The sequence below is a fragment of the Nothoprocta perdicaria genome, unplaced genomic scaffold, assembly GCF_003342845.1.
Source record: "Nothoprocta perdicaria isolate Ctin4 unplaced genomic scaffold, notPer1 scaffold_1, whole genome shotgun sequence".
Lineage (NCBI taxonomy): Eukaryota > Metazoa > Chordata > Aves > Tinamiformes > Tinamidae > Nothoprocta > Nothoprocta perdicaria.
In genome coordinates, this window is record NW_020454093.1 from 14,136,105 (window position 1) to 14,158,601 (window position 22,497).

Consider the following 22,497-nt stretch of genomic DNA (forward strand, 5'->3'; position numbering starts at 1 on the left):
ACCTGAGTCCACGTTGTGTTTGTATGGAGCCCACGCAGCGCTGTCCGGATCTGCAGGAAGGCATCGCACGGGCTGCGCTCGAGGAACTGAAACCCATCATCACACAACTGGGGTAGGCTAAGCAGGAAGCCACTGGGTTCTTCAACTACACAGGTATTTCTGGCATACAGGAACGTAAGTACAGTTCAGTTCCTATTATTTACGTAAAAGCATAAACAAGGCTGTTGTCCCAGGCAAGTGTAAATCGGGAACCTGTGCTTTTGAAGGTAAGATTAGAAAGAAACAGAAGGTCCCTTATATAATTTCTCAAAGCAAATGAACTGAAGTGGCAGACATGGGATGCTTCCCATATCCTGCCTTAATTTTTATAGGGTACTATAATGGGATGGGCTATTGCCAAATAGGAGCAGGTAAAATAAACTCAGAAACTGTATTTGGAAAGGGAAAGAAGACAGTGCCGCTAYAATGAACTGACTGACCCTCCCCACCACTATCTGTGTGCATGTTTACACACACAAAACACAGAGACTACATTACAAATACCTAAGGAGTAACCTTGCTTGATAGTCAACCACAAAAGGAAAAGAGAAAATATATTAATAATAATCAAGTAAATCACTATTAGAGCCTTTTAGGAACAATCTAAAACCAGGACGCTTGTTTTCAGAAGAAAAATATGAGCCTTTCAACAGAGCTTTGCAAGTACAGCTACAGAGACACTCTCTTTCAAAATGAGACTTCCAGTAGTCACTGAAATACTGAGAGATCCTGGCCCCCGAGCCACGAGCTGTGCCCAGGGCAGCGCGGTGACTGCGACGTCCTCGTACYGCCCCAGGCGGCCGGCCGGCCTGGCCGCACGCCCCGTCACTGTAACGCAAGGTGGTGGCCCAAAGTAACCATGTTCCCCATGGCACGGGAGTCCCCCAACCTCCTCCACCCTCTCCCCCCTCCAAAACAGGCTACAGAGGTCAGGTCCTCTTGGTGACACTAAATACGTTATTTCCTTCCACTCCTGTAAACTCTATGGGCCTTGAGAAGGAGAAGGCTGCACGAGACCCATCCCAGCTGGGGCTCTGCAAGCCGTGGCTGCAGCCACCCAAATACTGGTGAGAACTGCTCCTGATATGCCATTGGAAAAGAAGGGTTTCCTATAAAGGGAAGTCCAAAAGTGGGAACTAGCAATATTGTGTACAAAAATCCAATGGGAATCCCAAGTTCCTCGGAGCGGCTGCTCCGGGCTTGCAGGAGCTGTGGGGAGGCTCGGGGCACAAGGGGAGACAGCACCGACCCCAGCACCACGTGCATCCCGGGATAAGCACCTGCAAACTRCGCTTTGCAAGGGTCCACACTGAGCTCTTGAAACATTTATTTTAAATAAATGAAATAGGAAAATACTATGAATTTATTTTTATATAACAATAACACTTTAATGTTTAGTCAAGGAACCATGAAAACTAAAAACTTGCTACTTACATTAAAAACTCACCCATTACAACTCAGTACTTTAAAGATAAGATGACAGTTTCTCTGAGGGATATGGAGATGCCTGTGTGATTACAGTGTGGCTCTGCAGTGACTGGAAGCAAACTAGAATGTAACACCTGGAGCTCTATTTTTATTCTAGGAGATTGAGGAGTGATGGGCCCACAGGGGGGGGGGCGGGGGGGGGAGGACAAAAAAGCACTAGGAATTTATTTGGATTCAGCTCCAAGAATCCATGTCTGGGCTCCGAGCTAAAACCCGAGTGCGAGCTTTACAGCAAGGATCAATTAAATCCATATGCTCATTAATATGGAATATTGGTATCTGCATTTAGGAGAACATCCTGCTCCGTAACTAGCATCAAGTGAGTCACAACCTTTCCTGGGATCACGAGTCGCAAATACTTTCAACAGTTTCTCCAGAGCTATAAGGTTTTTGTCCTAGCTGATGTTTAGCACAACCCAATTATTCTACATTAACAATACTCTCACTGGTGACATTACAACATCAAAACAAATGCTAAATTTTGACTTGCACTTCAAAATTTCAAATAGTTTTTTAACAGCCACACCTCACTATAATACTTAAGCTGAACATTGCCCACATCTAATTTCATACACGTCAGAGTAGTTAATATAAGCACAATAGGGAACCTCAAAAATACAAAAGAGCATTACTGAATCATTTAAAAAAATACTTATCTGTAATTAAAAGTCTTGTCAGAAAACTATTGTGATCTTTTACAGCTGCAGATCATGAAAATACTCAAAAATTATTCTGCAATTTTACAGTACTGAAGTGGAAGATTAAAAATAATCATCTCATTCTCATTTAGATTGTGGAAGTATCTGTGTTTTCTTAAAAAGTACAATATGGCTAGCGTTAATCTTAAAAGCTTGACAATATCCCTTTGTTATGTAAGTTACCTCAACAAGCTTTCACATACAGAACACACATTCCAAGCAGGAAAACAGCAGTAAGAACAAAGTAACAAAAAACTCAATAGGTGTTACAGCTTTGTATGTAAAAATCTACAGCCATGCAGCAAACAAACAAAAACAAAAACAAAACAAAACAAAACAAAAAAAAAAACCCACAAACTTACAAAGCTACGTGGAAAGAAAGGAGTAACATTCTGCTACTGTATCATTTACTGCACTGCAGCAGGGCGTTTTTCCCTTTTCTCTTTAACACCAGACAAGGCAATCTCGGCCCAGGCCAGGGTGCAAAACCCGCAGTTGCTGCCCAGAGGCGGCCCTGGGGATGGGGCAGCCCCAGGCAGCCCCTTCCAGGCTGGGACTGAGAAGCCTGTGGGATGCAGAGCTCCCTGGAGCTCCTTCTCCAAAACCAGCCTCTGCTGCCCTTCTCTTTCACAGCAAGCAATCTAAATGCAACAGGAAAGCATCTGTCCATAGGCCAAACAAACTAGATATTACTGTGAATCAGGAATAGCACTAGAGGGGGAAAACTCAACTCTAATGAGAATCTTATTCCATTCTATAATCATTTTTTTAAGTCTATATAGCCAACAGCCCTCTGGCCTAACACATAATACAGCAATAGTCCAAATCCTYTCAACTAAGACAAGCTTACACTTTTTTTTGTTTAATTATATTTTTTTCTGATATTTTAATAAATTCCAAACTGAATTAAAACTCTTTGCTATTGGGAAAGCCACATGACCATGAAAACACTTTTGTTTATGAACAAGCAAATGGTTGCATTACCTATTAAAAATATGATGCTTCAATATAAATAGCATCAGAAATGACCAACAGACCAATAAAAAAAACTCCCTTTTCCCTCGTGAAGCATCTCCAATATGTTTTACAACTAACATGTGACAAGCCATAATCCCCTTATCCTCAAATTAGGAAATTCCCACTCTAAAAGCTGCTCTTGAGACGCACAATATTTCCCTGTTTTTTCTACAGATTCCATTTATTCCTACCTTTCCAGCATCCATTTTGGCCCCAGATGGGGCCTTTTGCACAATGAAGAAAGCAGCATCACCAGTAAAGCAAAAAGGAGGGAAAATACTTCCATTCACAAAAATTCCAGTGGTGAAATAGCAAAAAGGCATTTCACATAGCAACAAGTACTAACTAGATTCTGAGGAGTTATTAATCATTTCAGTTTAATGTTTTTTTCTGTACACGAGAATATTTTGGAATACTGTTACTATTCCTCACAAATCAGAGAGGGTATTAGAATTCTGCAAGCTACTTTCATAAACACAGCATCCTACCATAAATTAAATTTGTAAAAGAAAATAAACATAATAAAAAGAAAGATTTACTTATTGAGGAACACCTGTTTTAGATAAATACATTTAAAAACACAGCAGGGTTTAATACTCCCCTAAAAAGTTTTAGCTGTTTTAGGTTTTTCTCTGTTCTGCTTCTCTTGTTACTATCTAGAAAGAACTGCTTATGAAAGGCTTGTGGCAACGCGACTGAAGCTGCTGCTTCCAAAAGCTTTCACCAGCATCTTTTGCAATGTATAAAATGTGAAAACATCTTTCAATTAGTAAAAAAAATAGTCTAATATACAAACATTTTTTWAAAAATTCATTTGTGAAGGAATGTAGCATTAATTACCCAGATTCATACCCACTCGCTCCTCAGATACTGGTAGTTACTTCCTTTTGACACAAACCTCTATATATTAACCCAGAGAAATGCATACATGGCTGGTTAGCCCAAGCAGAATAGTCATTCAGCTTTCCCAAAATTTAAACTAGCATAAATTACCATTTGGACAGCATTAGAAAGAAATTGAAGCATACAAGGAATAAACTATAGTTTCTTTTATATCAAAATGTACTCTTGAAAATGTGTTTGGCACAGTGCTAAATCATATAGTTAATACTAAATATTGCAGGATACAATAAAACCCTGGAGTTAACTTGTGTTTACACCCTTTAAGGGATAAAAATAAAAAGATACCAATTATTCAGAAGTCAGCCTATACAAACTGTATAAACAATATTTTATGTCTTGTTTTGAAAACCACTGATATAGTAAATTTTACATAAAAGACTGCAAAATAATATAAATGGATTTAAACAGATCTTTACAATAAGAAATTCAAATGGAAACAGACAAGTAACAAAGAGAAGTAAAAAAATTTATTGCAGTATTCGTTCCACCAGATTTGCTGGGGATCCCTTTTCTTGTATTATTTCAGGGTGACCTAATACATCAAAATCTACATTTACAAAAACTCCTCCTGCAGATAGGTCATAGATACTGCATGCTCTTTTTTTTTCTTTTTTTTTTTTTTTTCTTTTTTTTCTCAACAGAATAAATTATATATCCAGGAGATCCTGCCATTTTACAGCCTGGAAAAACAATGCTTCCCTGGAAACTGGGCTAAGCTAAAGAAAGCCATCCGCTGCTAGGTTAAACTCCAAGAACACTTTATTAAGAACATTAACAGACTAATTTCCAACATTCACTTGTTTATTTTTTTTTTAAACAGAAAGTTTTTTTCAAGATATAAACAATTTTTGTTAAACTATAATACAGTGGGAGTAAAAATGAACTGAGAAGTTTCTGCTGCACAACAGCGAAGGAAGCTCCCACAAAAATGTTTACCAAACATTTCCTTCTTTTTTTCCTGCGTCCCAGGTTCCATTCTTACTCTTCATTTAACTGATTTTTTTTTGCCAGAAAGTTGGTATTTCAAGTTTTTTCTGTTATTTCAAATCCTGTAAATTTGGCTGCATGTACAAATTCATTAGCTGGAAGTTCCATCCTTGGCGGCATACAGCGATCGTAAAGTCTGAACCACTTTATTAGTCAGCTTATTAGCACTCGTTAGAGCAATTTTTTTGTAAATAATGTCTGACTCTTTAATAGTGTCTACCCAAGGCACCAGTTTGCGGCCATCACGGCGCTTGGCCTCAGTCCAGGAGCCACTGTAGGAGCCTGCCATCCACTGAACACTGAAGCCACTGCTGGTTTTCTGCACTACTCTTGCAATTTGTGGTCGGTCTTTGTACTTTGGACAGCAAATAGCGATGACATCCATGACATCAACACTTTCATTCATCTGTGCTGCCAACTCCGTAGAGTCTGAATTTCGTTTTGACCTTCTCAATGACTAAAACATTGGGGGGAAAAAAGACCAAGTGTTACACAAAAGAACTTTAGTGAAATTATTGCTTTTATTGCTTTTAATCCCTTGACGCCGGGAGTTGGGATTTCCCGGCACACATTCCATTGCCGGCAATGAGACGCACCGCGACCGCCAGCGCCAAGGGGTTAACATATCCTTGTAAAACCACATACTCTTAATTTGTACCCGTGTCTTTATCTCTTATTGATATATAAAATTATATATACACATGAATCATAAAGCTACATAAAAACTTGGCAACAATAAAAAGGATAACACACAGTACATTCCAAAGGAAAATTAATAACTTTTTATACTGGATAAATCTCATTTTCTAGGTTGTTTTTTTATTGTCTTTTCTGTTAAACTTTCTACAAAAGTTGTATAAACGGTTAAGTAGAGAATCTCTATCTACAAAATGCTTTCTTTCATGTGGATTACATTACTTGGTGTACATTTAATATAATAGACTGACATTTATAAGCACATAAAAATCATTTTACGTAATACGCTGCGAAATACGTTGACTCCTCCTCCGCCTCACCCCTGAAGTGCCTCCTCCTCTATCCTCCCCATCACTCTCATCGTCCTCTGTCTCAGCTGCATTGTTTTTAGGGCTGCCTCCTCCAAGCAGCGAGGTAATTGCTTTGTTTCGAGCATTTGTGCTAGCTGACACCTCTCCATCTTCTTCCTCTTCGTCAGGATCCAAATGTTCCATTAGGAGCTTGAACTACATGTGTGTGAATATAGTAAAAAAAAACAAAAAACAAAAACAAACAAACAAAAAAACGATTCATCCAGATTGTAACTTTCAAAACAGATTTATGCCATGCTATATTTAAAAAAGGAAAACTAAATGGATACATAAGGAAACAGAATAAAACAAACGGCAGACAACTCCAAAGCAGGACAGCCTGTGTTTTGTTTTGTTCTACAACCTCCTTATTTTCCTCCTGTAAGAGGCATCTCATAGATATCTAAAAGTTTTCTTCCCACAGTTAAAAAGTCTTCTCTAGTTCATGTTTTAGAGAATTGCCAGGTAGAAAACAAAGATCTAGTAGATCTAGTCTCTGCTCCTGACTGGAAGCAGTGAAGGATCAARTGGATAAAAGCTACAGGAATGGTATAAAATGACTGACACAAGAAATTAGAAATACTTCATCAGATGAAAATACTTCAGTTGAAATCAATCTTACTGCATTTACGTTTGTTATAGAACTATCAATGATCTTGCTACACATCCTGAAAGGCAGTTGGGAGTTATAAGAACATCACACAGGTTACCGCAAACTCAGCATTTTGAAGCGCTCGTGTAACTCAYCACAGTCTCTTTCCAAGTCTATGCTGTGTTAAAAATAAATAAATACATAAATRAAGTTTTTACTTTGCAGTGCTATTTTACTTACATCTAGGTATTGTTTTACTATACTCCTCTTCACTTCTTCAGTGATCTTGGAATTAGCCATATCACTCCGCAGAAAATCCAGAGTTTGTTTGGGRTGGAAATGCACTCCTGTCTTCCTGTTTATCGCTTTATCATAAACTTTTGCCGACTCCGAYGGAGAATATTTCTGAATTTTACTGTTTAGAGAAAACAAAGGGAAGAGACTTGAAGGAGAACCCAAAGCAATTTTTAGAAGGAACATTTAAAATCTTCAAGAGAAGCAGTTAATGTAGTTAAATGAGAATTTCTATGTTACCAACAGCTTTGGACATTCCTCCACAGCTGATCCTGACAAAGGCCCCCCCTAGGCTACAAAAGCTGGTAGCTCACCCAGTCGTCCTTACCTATCAGAGAATCCACAGAGGTTCTTTAAATGCTGTTTCAGCATCAGAAGTAATAAGATGCCTTGAGAGACATTTGCAAACTCAATTAAAGGAGCTGAATTTTCGGGTAAACATTTCATCACAGCGTTTATATCATTTTCTTCATCAGAATCTGAATCCGAGTCTACTCGTTTCCGCAACCGCCGAGGCTTGGAAGGTTCCTCCTCGCTCTCACTCTCACTGTTGCTGTTGCTCTCGCTCCCGCTCTCCTCGTCCGACAGAGGCTTCCTTTCCTTTTTTTTGTCTTTCACCATGGACTGCGAGACAGAGCGGTTAACAGAGTGCAGAATTAGGGCCAGTACTAGCGTGTGCCTTTCTCAAAGATCTCTAGTGATACAAATGCATTTACCTCTTTAAACGACTGTAGTAGGTTGCTACCAGAGACTGATAATGTAATGTCTATATGATGCATAATAAAGAGTGGCTCTTCCTGTGTCTGATAAGGAAAACAGGCTAGATTGTCTGCTATGTACAAGAGCATATTCACCTCCGTTTTCTGCAAGGTAAAAAAATAAAACATTTTACAGAGTGTACATACAAATATATTACAGATTTATAGTTACCTGTGTTCTAATAGTCTACAGCAAAAATATTATTACAATTTTGTTCCCATGCAACTCCTCTAACCTCATGCTAGTTAAAATGTACATAAGCAAACTTTAGTCAAGCTGAATATATTTTGTGTGTGTGTGTATATACATACATGTATATATACACACATACGTGTGTGTGTGTATACATATATACACTCACAATAATCATATGCATTTTCTCTGGATAAATTCAAGCTGGCTATAGGAAGATAATGAAATGATGCAAAAGTAAACAAGTATGTTCCATAATATAGCTTAATACTTCATTACAAAGGGAATAAAGTATGGGAATAAAGTTATAATGATGTCAAAAACATTTGGAAAGGAGAATTTGAGCTCGTGCTGCTGCGTGTAACTCTCTCCTGAGGTTGGTGCTTACTGCAGTGTCGTCAAAGAGGTTGAGCAGAGAGATGAGGAAGGCCCTTCTGTGCTGGCGGTTCCCGCGGATCATGGAGTAGAGGTGCGAGCACAGAGCACTGGACGATTCATCGTGGCGGAAGCCCCTGACAGGGTCCTTTGGGCAGGTATTGATCGCCTGCTGTACCTGGTAAGACATCTTCATACCAGCCACTGCTTTCATCTGGAACACAGAAGTATTCAGCTTTATCAGAATTGTGGCTTTCCAACTGTAAAGCTGAAAAACTAAGGAAGGCAATTTCTCTAGTGGAAAACTTAAAAACRCAGATCCCAGAAATCCACAGTTTTTGCCAGTCAACAAAAAATCAGCTAGCTCATATTTTAGCTGTTCTTTATCTTTCTAGGTGTGGGTTCACTTCAAKTTTACCTTCCAAATGCTTGTAGCAGAGACCATAAAGTCAGTTCCTTTGCGCATTTCTTAAACTCGCCGGCCGCTTTTCTTTGCTCCAGGGCTTCTGCTCTAGTTTCAGCCCATCCCACATCCCTCCGGCCTCTGTGCAGCCACCTCCAGATGCAGGAGGGAGCTGGGGTCTCCTTTACATCTGTGCATGGCAACTGCTCAGTAGCTTTTTACTCTCTTTTTGCAGCTGAGGCACGTTTAACCATCAGAGAACACGTAATCAATATTAATGAAAACTTTCAATTAGAATTACTTACGTGGATGAAGCCAGCATATTTCTTGTCTATTTCCACCAGCTGCTGGTCAGCTTTGTTTCGCATGGAGGACTCTGGATCTGTGCCCATAGCAATTAAGTACGGGACACACTTGAAAAACAAAGGAAATGGTTATTCAGAGTCTCTGCACCACCTCTCTCGCCCTCCTCCTTCTGCCTTGTTCCTATTATAACGTTCTTGCTCTGTTCCTAACTACTCCAGGAACTGGAATACAAGACTCTATGCAAGTTACTACTGYGCTGCTTTTTGGCAAACACTAATACAAAGCACAAGACAAAGCAGCATTATAAGGATCGTAAGGATTTATAAGGATAAAAGYTTTTGGGTGGCATTCCCAGTTTCTCTCTCAAACTCAGAAGCCCAGATACCCTACAAAAGATCTCACTAAAAATATATATAAATAGCGTTTGTTACTTGAGATGCACAATAGTTGTGGCATCAAAAATAAWCATAAAAATATTACATAAGCAAAAAATGGTGGAGATGACAACTTGAGATACTTCCGATGGTGACTGAAATTTCACACGGTCTGGAGGACACGGGGACACTTGGTGCTGACCAAGTTCAGCACAGAGAACCAAGGGAAGGAGACAGGCTGAGCACGTGCCGGGCAGTTAAACGTGCAACAAAAGAGCCACAAAGTCCGGCCCGCCTTCGGCCCTGCCCTTCAGGCTCCAGCTGGACTTTGGGGTCTTCATGTAGAGAACAAAAAATAGCTGGGGACTCCTGCTGCCTTATCAACACAAACCAAATTTCAGAATTTGTCTTCTGCAAAGGTCCCTTGCTGCCATAGGAAACTACGTAACAGAGGTGGAAGACAGACAGACAGACAGACAGAAAGATCTGGAAATGCACCCAGGCAGCCCCCCACCCTCCAAAGGGCCGAGCAGCAAGACCGGGCATCGTAAAAGCTGTCGTACCTGCACAGGGTGGATGAGCCCCTGATTTAATGTCAGGGCGATGACATTTAGAGCAAAGTGGCGGACATTGGACTGGGTGTGAAAGAAAGCCTCAAGGACCTGTTTGAGATACAGCTGCATGATGGAGCTACTCATCCCTGAGGAAATATCACCCATTTCTTTCAGGTCTTCCTGTTTTGCTACTTTTTTCCCTGCAAAAAAGAGAAAAGTAACAGCACGCTTGTCACAGTGGCACTTACTTTGCTGCTATTCGATGCATACTGGTCTTTAGGCTTTGAAAAATACTATTTCAGCTAGCTTAGAATGGATTTAGGATTCACAAAACTTATTAATAATCTAAGAGCAAAACATACTTCAAAAATCTAAAGGGACAAGATCTTATTAAGTCTTGTTTCCAAATAAAGCTTTTTGTTTTAGACAATTTCTTATGGTATCTGCAAATTAACCTTACAGAACAGTTTGGGGAAAAGTACTTACTACCATAATTACAGAACTATGTATTCAGAATTTCTAAATTTTGAAGTGAAATATTAAGTTACACTTCTCAATACACCTATATACACAATTAATCTCTGATAATTACTCTAAGATACATTATTCTAAGATATTATTGACTAGACAACAATCTTAAGTGACTCGGCTCACATGAATGGCAATTTTATGCTACCAAGTCTTGCATTCCTCGCTAGCAGAGAAAAGCCCAAACTTACAGTCTCTGTCTGCCTGCTGCATCCGTGTATCCTCCTCCTGCAAGTAGGTCTGGAGATTTTTTAACACCTGGATTTTTAAGTTTACTGAACAGTTCTTATCTGAAAGAATGCTGTTGTACAGAGTCTTCACTTCCTGCTCGAACATTAAACTTGGGTGCTGTATAAATGCAAATCCTGAAGGGATAAAAAAAGGTTTGTTATCTTCTGGAAACCACAGGTATGTTTTCTGAAGTCCTGCCTCAAGCGTAGGTATGAAATAAAACACAGTCTTTCACTCAGATGCTGCACCTGCAACCCAGACACAGCAGAACACGGATTTACAAGATTCTGGTCAACCTGAATATACCCAAGTACTTGAGCAAAACAGAAATCAACTGGAGACTGAGCCCGTTTCTTCTCATTTCTAGCCCTGACAGCCCTGCTTTCCCTGCAGACACCACCCAAAGCTTACAGGGCACCCGGCAGCCGCCACAGCAACACTCCAGCATGGAGATGGGGATGGGGAGGCAGCGCAGGGCACGCACAGGACGCAGCAGGGCYGGTGCCACAGCCAGGACCACATCGAGGCTGCCACAACCCTAAAGGTTCCCCGCTGATTTCCAACACATATGGAGAAAAAGTCCTGCTAAAACTGTAAGGAGCTACTCACATGGTGGCCAAGCAAACGTAGAAAGAGTAATAAAATACCACAAGTGTTTATAAATATGCACTATCCTAAACTTTGTACCTCTTGCTGCTGTTATTTGTATGCCACCTACTAGAGCCTTCTCTTGAAGCCTGAGATCTTCCCAAGATTACATCTGTTGGAAGATACACCCTGACCTGCATTTACGGCTGCCTGATCCTCACCAAAGAGCTGCTGATCCTCACTCAGGGGAGTATTTATTTCATGAGGTTTCTAACCTAACCTGGCGACACTGTATCCAAAGACCCCCTGATTTCAGGTGCTGGAGGAGGCAGGTTCCTGTGCACAGTAACACCGTGAGCTCGAGCGCATGGGAACAACCTTCCCTGGACTAAGCCCTAACCATGGCGAACTCTTCCATAAACCAGGCCCTGTCCACCAAACAAGAGCCTCCCAAATTGCAATTTTTGTCCTTGAGAAGAAGATGAGCGAGATAGAAGCTGCTCAACRCACTACATGTACCCCAGCAACTCACCGAGACCCTGTCTCAGGCACTGCCTGAAAGAGCTTATTTAAAATTGAAATATGGCCCAAATCCACACAGGAACTGTAGCGTTTAGGCTGTGACAGCCTCCTAACAATCTCCAGCTGAAGATCTGCCCTGACACTGAACAGCACCTGAAACCTTTTCAACACTTTTCATTTTCTCATTGTTTTTAACCAGGCTGTGGGGGCTGAAAAGCAAGATCTGGAGTTACAACAAACTTCCAGTTGGAGAAGAAAAAGTCATCATTCCTTTAGGAATCTGCTGCTTCTGAAGACTTGAACAAAAATCCAAAAAACATCCACATGCAAAACCAATCTGCTGCTGAAATAGGCTGCTAGCCTTGGAYTATGTTGCTATAGTCAGTTCTCTAATAAAACATGCAACAAACTCTGCTTTAAGATCACCCCCCACCACCACAGCACAACATATGGCATCCTGCTAAAGTGCAAGCATTTTTACTATAGTAGAAGAGTAAAAGCTTTAGTAATTCTTACCGAGGCCAATAATGGCTTTTGTCTGTACTTCTTCATCTGAGTGCTTCGTAAAATACATCAGAAGTTCAAGTACCTTATCCTTAATGTTAACCTGAGCAAATTGAAACAAAAATAATAAGTATTTGAAGATGAAGCACAGGTTTTTCATTTCTTAAAAGAATAAAAAGTAATAAARGAGAAAATCTTACTGCAGAGCCTTTGGAAAGTTTAGTGGAACTAAAAATCTAAATCATAAGCATTATCAAAAATACCTAGCTTTGCCTGACTAGGAATTCTCTGCTTTCATGTGAATGAATACGTAAGAACTTGGAGAGTAAATACATGGCATTTTACCTTACTGTTACCCTTAAAGTCTTCCTGATCAAAATCAAAATGCCGACATAATGCTCCAACAGTGAAAAGTGATCTGAGAAGTGCTGGTTTATTGGCAGTAAGTATTGTACTGTTGGGATCTTCTTGGTGTTGACTTTTTAGTTTGGTAAGTGCACCTGGAGAAGGGAAAGTTTTAATGAGCTGTGTRGTAATTGCAGTGTAGCCCTAAGATAACCTGCATGTGACGAAACTTAAAAGTGACAAACACACATTGTGATTTTACTTACCATAGTATCTATTAAAACAGGCCCACACAAACTTATAGTTTTGTGTGACCTTGTTYACAACAGCCCCGAGACAGCTGACACAATGCTGAACAACCTAGAAGCAAGAGAACAAATTTATTATTTATTCAGAAGTCAAAATTGAGATTTTTRTGAAGTTATATATGTAAAGAGCTACATGAAATTGAACCTAGTGCCCWAACAGGTGCAATTCTCATCTCCCAGACTGCTCTGAAAAGCCCTGCACAAGTTCATAGTCATTAAAAACAGCAACACTCCCTACACACTCAGGCAAACCATAAAAAATGACCAGTCCTATGGCCAGCATAAACTTCATACTGAATATAATATTTCTTTAAATGAAAACTGTATTTTTCAACAGATATATCAGCAATGAAACAGCAAGAAAGAAATTTTACCGTCATGCCRTATTTGATGATGAGTTTCATGAGATCTTCCTCAATGGTGGCAAGGAAGGTCTCACTGGGATGCTCCATTAGTGGAACTACGAGCTCCAGGATCTTTGCAACGTTGCAGATCACCATGAAATCATTCTGAGTCTGGAAGAACAGCATTTGCAGGGTTAGCACTGCTGCCTGAGGGCACATTGCAGTATTGGGTAAAGGTAAAATTAAAAATTAATGTTTTAAAAGAACATTTAAATAGGTTCCCTCTGATATTACCTTACACTATGCAGGGACACTACATTACATTATGTAGGAACTCCCGACATACACTGAAGCTTGACACACACTGAAAACAAGTAACAGCTACCAAAGAGTCCCCATTAGTGAGGCTGTCCTATGTCTGGACAGGGCTTGAATAAAAGAGTAATAAGCACACATGTATAATTATTAAAATAACTGATTATTAATAATATGATTATTAAAATAATCAGTATGTTCCAGACAATGCAAGTTTTGTAAATGTGCAGCCTACAGAGAGGTTTTGATAAGACTCGCTGCCCACCTGGGATAACTTCTCCAGTGGGTGGTGAATAATTTCACAATTCATCTCCAGCCACATAAACCCCAAACTGACAGAGCCCATCTCCCCTAGAGATGCTGCAGCAAGTAAACAAACAGATGCCCTTTCCTATATGGTTTGGTCAGCAGAGATAATGAGAAGCTGTTGAAGTGCTTGCTAGATAGGGACACTTTTCATTTATTTTGGGTTAAAAGACTAATTTTCTAGTTTCATCTACTTACACTACATTTAGTGGTCAGGTATGGCTGCATGGTCATGGCATGTTTCACCATTAGCTGGGGCCTGATTTTGCTGAATAAGAATAAAGTGGTTATGCAAGCAACCAAGCGACCAGAATTCACCCCTTTGTTGTCAGAATCTGCAAAAATGAGAAAACACATGGAGGGTATTAACTGCAAGCCCCGCGTGACTGGCTGAATACATGCCACACAAGCATCAGGAGAAAATCTTTTCCATAACATATCTTTCTAGATCAATATGGAGTATTCTTATTAGGTAAGACACTCAGGACAAGCACATGCAAATATTAATGCATTATTTTATCACAAAGTAAGTGAAAGAAGTACAAATATTTCAAAGACATCACTGTTTTTTAAACTCTTTATAAAGACGACTGGTCCAGCCAATGATTCCTGTCACCACTGTAGAACACATTAAGGGAAATAAAATTTTCCACATGAGGAAATCTATTTTGTTTTTAACTTATCTAAAAGTTTGAATACATTATTTTAAAAGCAGTTCAGTTAGGGTGGATATCTGGGGAAAATCAGGAGAGGTTTATGATAACAGTGTTCAAAAGGTCATTTGACTGTAATCGACTTAAATGCAAGATCCTGACAAAGGTTTCAACTCACTCCCACAGGCTCTGTAATAGTAATTCTACCACGTAACTTCTTGTGACAGTAATTTTAAAAATAGTTAAAAGTATCACATAAAACTTTAAGTAGTTCAGCCCCTACATTATAAATAATATTACCTGATAAAGATTCCTCATATTTCAGGATGTGCTCAACCAAATTGTCAACCAGCTGAGTACAGGCTTTCTTCACAGGTTTATACGAGGCATCCTCTTCTGACTTCAATAGCTAAAATGGAGCAGACAGAAAATAATTTAATGTTAAGGGTGCAATCATTTACATTGGATGCATACTGGTTTTACAGCAATTCTTACAGATTCACAGGTATTTTGTGCTATAGAAGAATTTATACAACTTGTCTCAACTTGTCTATTACAGGTATAGGATGAAGAAAAATTTAAGTGAAGCAACAAACCAAAACGCAAGAGAAAAATTAGCCATGACAAAAAAATAACAACTCTACTGATTTCTGCATTGGGATGAAAGATAAACTGTGTTGAATGAGATAATCTAGCTATACTTGCCAATGGTAACTAATAGGAGTTAATTTTTTTTTTTTTTTTTAACCATTTGGAATTTAAAAAAAAACAATATTCTTTTGATTTTACTTTATGGAAAAAAGACTCAGTTCAGATAAAATGCATTTTTATGATCCCTGTAACCAGGGAGTCCTTCCTCCTTACGGCTTCGGGAGCCAAAATTGCATCCCTGCGGATCTTTCGGTATCTAGCAAGGACTGAGTCTGCCCTATGGCTTTCTCTTCTGCGGAGGYATTAAAGGGGCCTCTGCCTACCTATTTTCAAGACATTCCATGGAAACCAAAAATCTTTGGATATCTTCAATTGCCACATCCACAGATCCCATCAGTTAACTGCTTGGGAATTAACCAGTGCATACGAGATGTACAGAAGAATGCCAGCACAGACAAACAGATCCATACAAAGCAAGCTCCGCGCAAAATAAAGGTAGGAATAAACAACACACTCGAGATTCACTGTTTCTATAAACCACGTGACAAATAAATCAAACTCGGAAATACACTTATGTGCCACTTGAAATAATCTACATGAACAGATGCCTCCTTTCAGAATTAACATGAAGGCTACGSGTAACATTTACACACCCTTCATAACTGAAAAGTCAGTGAAATAAAAAAGTATGAAATATTTTTAGTACCGATCACATATAAAGATGGAAAGTCGTGGCAGAGACAATGAAGACAAAAAATGGCAGATATTTAAAGAGCTGTTCTGTGTCTATTTGATCTATCCAGTAGTCCCCCTTCAGTGTGCTTCGGTACCAAGAAAAACGTGACTATACCCCAAATGACTGTGCCATATCCTCAAAACTCATTACTTACATTTTGAAGAAGCTGTTCAAACCAGTCATACCCTGTATCTCTACAAGCTGCCACCTAAAAGTAGGATTAAAAATAAACTAATTATAAGACRAATCTGAAGAAACATTAATACAGACTTCACATTAAAGTATAGTAAATGCATCGCTTTTATTTTCCTACGCATTCAGTGCAATGGTTTTATGTCATTGAGGATGAGCAAACATGTCTTTTGTACTTGAAAAAATACTTCTCCTCTCTTAAGTGATKCCAAATTTTTTTATTTCATACAGCACAAGGTCTACAGATTTTAATGCTTTCACCCAATGTTTGGTGAAACGGCTATTGACCTTTCTAAACAAATTCTCATTGATCCTTGTAAGAACTTTTCATTTAAGAGAGAACTTCTTAGCTTTAATTAATACTATAGGCTACTATTAGTATTTCCAGGAAAACATTACACATAATGGGAATTCCTATGCTTTAGCTGAACAACTATTTTGCACAACTTCAATACAGTTTGGTCCCCGTTACCACCATCAACAGATTATTGAACATTTAAAGTGTCTTGAAGTCCTGTTCATGAGATGAACACAAGGATATATTCAGGGACAGCAGAGAGACAAAGAAAACTGCCTGAAAACTCAATTACTTCCTCTTTTTTTGTGCTTTCTAAAAGATTGCAGATAAATATTTCAAAGATATTTGAAACAATCTGATTTTGCATGTAGCTCCATTCAGACTTCTAGAACATACCACATCGGTGATGTTTAGGATCTTCCTGGTCATTGCTTCTTTGTCATTGTGTGGAGTCGGAGTAAACCAGAGCTTCTGGAATGTCTCATTTACTAATTTCTGAAAGCAAAAAAAATATTCTTATAAAAAGTTTATCTTGACATGCTGGCATTACTACTCATATATAGTCTAATATGTACATTCTAATATCTCGTATTTCCTATATGCAATAGATGTGTTGGCAATAGGTGCCCTTTCATATGAAACTTGTTCAACCTCAGCAATGTAGGAGGTGAAAAGGAAATCATATATTGCAAAGGAGCAATGAAATTTCATAAATTTAACTTTTGTCRAACTAAGGAAATAAGAAATAACAATAATTAAAAGACAGAAGGATAAGTTTTATTCTACCTTAATGCCTTCCTCATCATTGACTCTCCGAATCATTTTCACACACATCTCTGTAATTTTGGGGAAAGTTGGTTGTTCAATGCAGATATCCCTAAGTATCTTTATGACTCTTTTTCTGACACTGATACCAGTATCCTGTGGGGAGAGAAGCATGAAAACAAATCAGCCATATGAATTCATTTATATATCATATGAATTAAAAATTGAAGATTAACCAATCTAGATTTGCAAAATGTATTTTATAAGGAGAGTTAAATATTCTAGAGTGCCTTTAAGTGAAAGATCCACATAACTGGTAGCATTTTATTTGCAAGGATTCTACAGTTCCGACCAGAGTCCCATGAACTCCATTTATACAGCATTTCCTCCCTTTATCTCCTCTCCCCCTTTCCTTAGCTCAAGAGTTCAAAGCTAGACAGGCTGATGCTTTAATCTCTTTGCTGGAACAAGAACCCGTGCAGGTCTGGGTCATAATTCTTCAAGGCTTTGCACAAAGTTTATGGATATGAAGTGCTGCAAATCTTTTCCATTTTCCTAGACTTAGTCTAAGATGATGAATAAGGAGCTTCATTCCAGGTAATCTGATACAAAAACGCTCAACTCTAAATGCTATCATGAGTATTTTTATACACCCTTACACATATGAAGCTACCCATCTTTAAAGTCCTTCATAAAGAAGTTTATCACACAAATACAGCAAATCAACTAAAAACCTGACACAGATGAGGCTAGTGTTACAATTAAATTCCCATTGTATGTTATCTGAACATCCAGACGTGAAATACTTTTAGGAAATCTCTAGCAAGAAACCTTTTAACGTTTCACAGAGKAGAAATGCAAAATACTGTGTTTTACTCTACAAACATAGAGTAGAAAAAAACAAAATATTTTATCCTTTTTCCTCTTKGATTACAAATGGCAACTTCAAATTACTGTGCTGTAGACCTGTCCACACTAGTGGAGTTTGTGCACTAATGGAATTAAAAAGAATAAAATCACCAACATTCTTCACTGTGTGTTCACCTTTTGATTCCTCACTGGAAGCAATCAATGCATTTTACAAAACTGGTCTCAAGAACATTGAACTTCCAACTAAAACAATAAAACCCAGTCTACTCTCCAGGTCAGAACGTTATTTTGCATTATTAAAAATAAGCTCCATTGAAAATAAGTTCTCTAGTGCTGTGTACTAATTTATGGTTAATGTGTGATGCACGAGACACCGTACCAATATTCTTTCAATCAGCATGTCGTAATACTGCTCAGCAAGCTGAGGACGACAGAGCACAAACCGGCCGAGCAGCTCCACGGCTGCCTCTCGCACGCTCGTGGAGTTGTCCATCAAGCGCCCATGGACACCTCGCTGCATATCCAGCTAGGAACAGTGAACAGGAAACAACGCCGGGATCAGAAACACGGAATTCTTTTAAGCGTGACAGAAAAATACATGTGCATGAGGGATAGTTCCTTTTTGTTTACCCTGGCTAGAATACTGGGATCTACAGCAACAACCTCAGACAAACACTTCATGGCTTTTGTTCGAACAGCAATTGCATTTTCACCAAGTACACGCAGAATCTAATAAGAGAACAAAAACAACATTTCAAGTGCTTTTGGAAGGCAGCAAACAATGTTTAACAAAGGCAAAAAATGCAGTGGAATAACATGCAAAATATTAAACTAAAATAAAAAAAGTCTGACTATCAAAAACTGAGTTTATCTTCTCAGACARTAAGAAGGTACGTGGGAGCGATGCTCAAYGGCACTGGTAACCAACCATGGATATTGGCTACAATTTGCTGTATCTCCAAGGTTAGTCCAAATAGGATCCATGTAGGGTCTATATCTTTAAGATCCTTCATTTTAAACTCAGCTTTTGACATTCATGTGTGGCTTTCACCACAGTTTTCTTTAAAAGAAGAGATCAATTCGGACACTCTAGCTGCTCTCTGTGCACATCAGTACAAGGAAGGCAGCTTAAACTACTACCAGAGCTCAAACGAGCCGCTGTGTTAATACACTTCTCCCCTAAAAAGGGGGAAAAGCACTTTGGTCAAACAGCAGCTTCCAAAGTGAGAGCATCATGCGCTGCAAACATCCTGCCTCACTGGTCTGTATTTTCAAAATTTTGAATGTAAATAAGCATACACATGAGGCAATAAGATACATTTCATGAGTTAATATTATCAAATGAGCATGCATCTTAACAAAACCTGCAAAAAGATTTCAGCATTTTTAAATTGTTCTTTTACTATGTATATCTAATAAAATGATTTTTGTCATACACATATGCACAAATAAAATATATATATATATATAGTATGACACGTGTGAAACATGCAAGGAAAAGGAAAAGAAAAATAAGCACTTATGTCATCAATACAGAATATGAAAGCATGTGGCGTTATTATGGCCTGTTAGATACCTGTGCTCAACAACGAACAGATATTTCACACTACCCCATAAGTGTTTGGAATGAGAAACCAACTGTGTTTCACTGTACCAAGCCTTCTGGCACAGTTTACCTGTGTCAAATAAATATCGAAGCTCTGGGCAAACGGCCTCATAGAGGCCAAGTAGCGAACGATCAAGCACGCGTCCTCGTAGTCCACAGTGTCAGAATTCATCCTGCAACAGATTCAGCGGGTCAATCGGGGGATGTTTATCAGCAAATAACTAAAAAAGATAAAAATCAAATGCATGCTAAATGAGAGCAGCATTGCTGACACGTACTTTAATGTACTGAACTGAGATGGAGCAGTTTTAATGATGCTGCGGAGAAATTTTTTGCGGCTTTCTGCTCTGTGCATGATTTGTCCTGTAGTCTCAACATCTTTTGCATGGTGGGTCCCTTCGGATGAGTCCTCGTCCTTCTGAGACTTAATGGCTTTCTCTGTCTCCATGGTCGTATCGCGGAACCACTGAGCGATGTAAAACTTCCGAGAAAACTGAGGAAACACAGCAGGATCCACAGGAAAAATTAAAAAATAAATAAATAAATAAATAAGTAGATAAAGAAGGGGGAGATTAATAGGTTTATAATGAGATTAATGACATTAAGCTAAGCACTAAGACATCAGTCATATATTGGAAAATACAATCAACAGTTTATGTCAAGACAATAAAATAACTGAGGCAGTAACAGGCATGACCCCAAATCCCTCACTTCAGTAGCTATCTTACAGTTACTATTTGTATGTGTGTGTGTGTGTGTATATATATATATATGTATTTATATATATATATAAATTCAGAAAACTGAAATTTACCACTAATGAAGCATCAGTTTCTGTATTCTCATCCAGATAATCTAGCAAAGCCTTTTGCAGCTGCTGGATTTCATCATCTCCTCCTGAAACCTGTCAGGGGTAGCAGAGACAGCTATAAAATACAGTATTGCACAGTGGTAAATAAAATCTGAAAATCTGCATACCCAGGTATAAAATACACTGAAAAATACACCTGAATATGTCTACCAAGAGATCTTCTTATTTTCCTGCCTTTTGAACAACAAAGTGAAACTCCGTAGTAACGTATACATTTCTGAGTAGTTATCTGTTATTTTATAAATTGGTTATAAATTACACATTACTAGTGGTACTGCATAAAATTCACCATCCATAATGTATAGATGGTACTGTTTACCATCACTTAAGTTTATGTTTCCCCTACCATGCAATGACACACATATATACATATATTTTTTATATATATCATATATATATATTTATATTAAAGGTCTTTTAGGACAGTCTCAATTATCACGCCATTATTTCCTCTCTATTGTCACAACAAAACTTGTTTCACCTTTCTAATTAACCACTTGATATGAACATTACAGGGTTGATTTAAGAAAGACAATGATGAATTAACCAACCTGGTATGTATAAACTGACCCACGTATCTCTGAACAGCAATGGAAACAGATTCTGCAGATGCCACATTTCTTAAAACACACCTTTAAGACTGCAATACTTTTTTTTTTTTTTTTTTTTTTTTTTTTAAAAGCATGCATCTCAGTGTAGCTGGTCCAGCAGTAACCAGCCCAGGATCTCCCACGCACCTGCTTGAGAATTCTGGCTATAGAGCCCTGATCCATTTTGCTAGTGACTGCATCTTTCCTCAGCCTTGCAGCTACAGTTCCAAGGTAGTCAAGTGACGCAACTCGTAAAGCCATTTCTGTAGATTTGTTGCTGAACTGGTGAACCTAAGGAAAACAGAATAAAATACTTGAAAAAATATACTTTGCTTTCAAAGAATTTTTGCATTTCTCTGTAAATACACTCCTTGAGTTGATTAAAATATTTATTTTTATAAAATGATCTGGATATCTAGTATACAGCAGATAAACTTTGCAAACGCATAGACCTTAAGCACCAAAATGAGTCTTCCACATTATTCATAAAACCATAATGAATGCTACATTAAACAGGAAAACAACCAAACATCTGTCTTCCAAGAAGCTATTCAAATTACTGTGCTAGTTACATCTTAATACCATAGAAGAATGCACAAAAAACACATGCCAACAAAAATGTTTACATTTTATTAAATACTACATTCCTTAAGCAAATATGTTATTTATCAGCAGAAAAGCAAAATAGCTACTAAACTGTTCTCACAATCTCTGTAGTCCAGGGAAAATATTTACCATGAATAACTGCAGCTATGAGATTGTTTTTACCCCCAAAAAGGTATATGCACTTTTTGGGGCATTTTTTTTTTTAAAGTGGGAAAGGGGACATATCACAGAATGGAACAAGCCTACCATGAGGTAAAATCCTCTTCTGCAAGTCACCTTGACCACTCCCACCATGTTCCAGCCTCAAACATATTATCTATGCCTTATGTAACAATGATATAAATATGAAAATCCTTAGATGTTGCAGGTTTGTCAGCTACCAGAAGCATTCTTGGAAGAGTTTGAGTTGAAATGAGCCTTCCTTGTAATGAGAAATAAATTACTATGACAGCTRAAAAACCAAAAATCTCTTACCAACAGCCTTCCCAATAAGCTAAGTAGCAACTCTGCAGCTGGCCATTCTGGTTTGTTGACTGTGGAAAGAAGATCTTGAATGAAGTTCTCAAACAATGGCCTATAATCTTCTTCCCCTTGTTTACTACCACACCTGTTTAGAAGAACATACATTTTGTAAGCTTTTT

At 38.5% G+C, this 22,497-nt stretch overlaps 1 protein-coding gene across 1 annotated transcript in view; it reads right to left on the minus strand.

The window, feature by feature from the left end:
• Positions 1-4,421: 4,421 nt before the first annotated feature.
• Positions 4,422-22,497, minus strand: part of NIPBL (NIPBL, cohesin loading factor) — an 80,392-nt gene continuing 62,316 nt past the window's right edge. Inside the window, exons 22-46 of the mRNA XM_026035670.1 lie at positions 22,331-22,463; positions 21,398-21,541; positions 20,604-20,693; positions 20,068-20,282; positions 19,860-19,962; positions 18,814-18,912; positions 18,563-18,709; positions 17,335-17,469; positions 16,945-17,043; positions 16,213-16,266; positions 14,972-15,080; positions 14,217-14,353; positions 13,428-13,568; positions 13,012-13,105; positions 12,746-12,900; positions 12,413-12,503; positions 10,747-10,920; positions 10,037-10,227; positions 9,099-9,206; positions 8,404-8,604; positions 7,781-7,927; positions 7,393-7,688; positions 7,011-7,185; positions 6,149-6,334; positions 4,422-5,589 (exon numbers count right to left, since the gene is read on the minus strand). Of these exons, the coding sequence (XP_025891455.1) occupies positions 5,224-5,589; positions 6,149-6,334; positions 7,011-7,185; positions 7,393-7,688; positions 7,781-7,927; positions 8,404-8,604; positions 9,099-9,206; positions 10,037-10,227; positions 10,747-10,920; positions 12,413-12,503; positions 12,746-12,900; positions 13,012-13,105; positions 13,428-13,568; positions 14,217-14,353; positions 14,972-15,080; positions 16,213-16,266; positions 16,945-17,043; positions 17,335-17,469; positions 18,563-18,709; positions 18,814-18,912; positions 19,860-19,962; positions 20,068-20,282; positions 20,604-20,693; positions 21,398-21,541; positions 22,331-22,463 (3,790 nt within the window). The 3' untranslated portion in view covers positions 4,422-5,223. The remainder of the gene's footprint in view (positions 5,590-6,148; positions 6,335-7,010; positions 7,186-7,392; positions 7,689-7,780; positions 7,928-8,403; positions 8,605-9,098; positions 9,207-10,036; positions 10,228-10,746; positions 10,921-12,412; positions 12,504-12,745; positions 12,901-13,011; positions 13,106-13,427; positions 13,569-14,216; positions 14,354-14,971; positions 15,081-16,212; positions 16,267-16,944; positions 17,044-17,334; positions 17,470-18,562; positions 18,710-18,813; positions 18,913-19,859; positions 19,963-20,067; positions 20,283-20,603; positions 20,694-21,397; positions 21,542-22,330; positions 22,464-22,497) is intronic.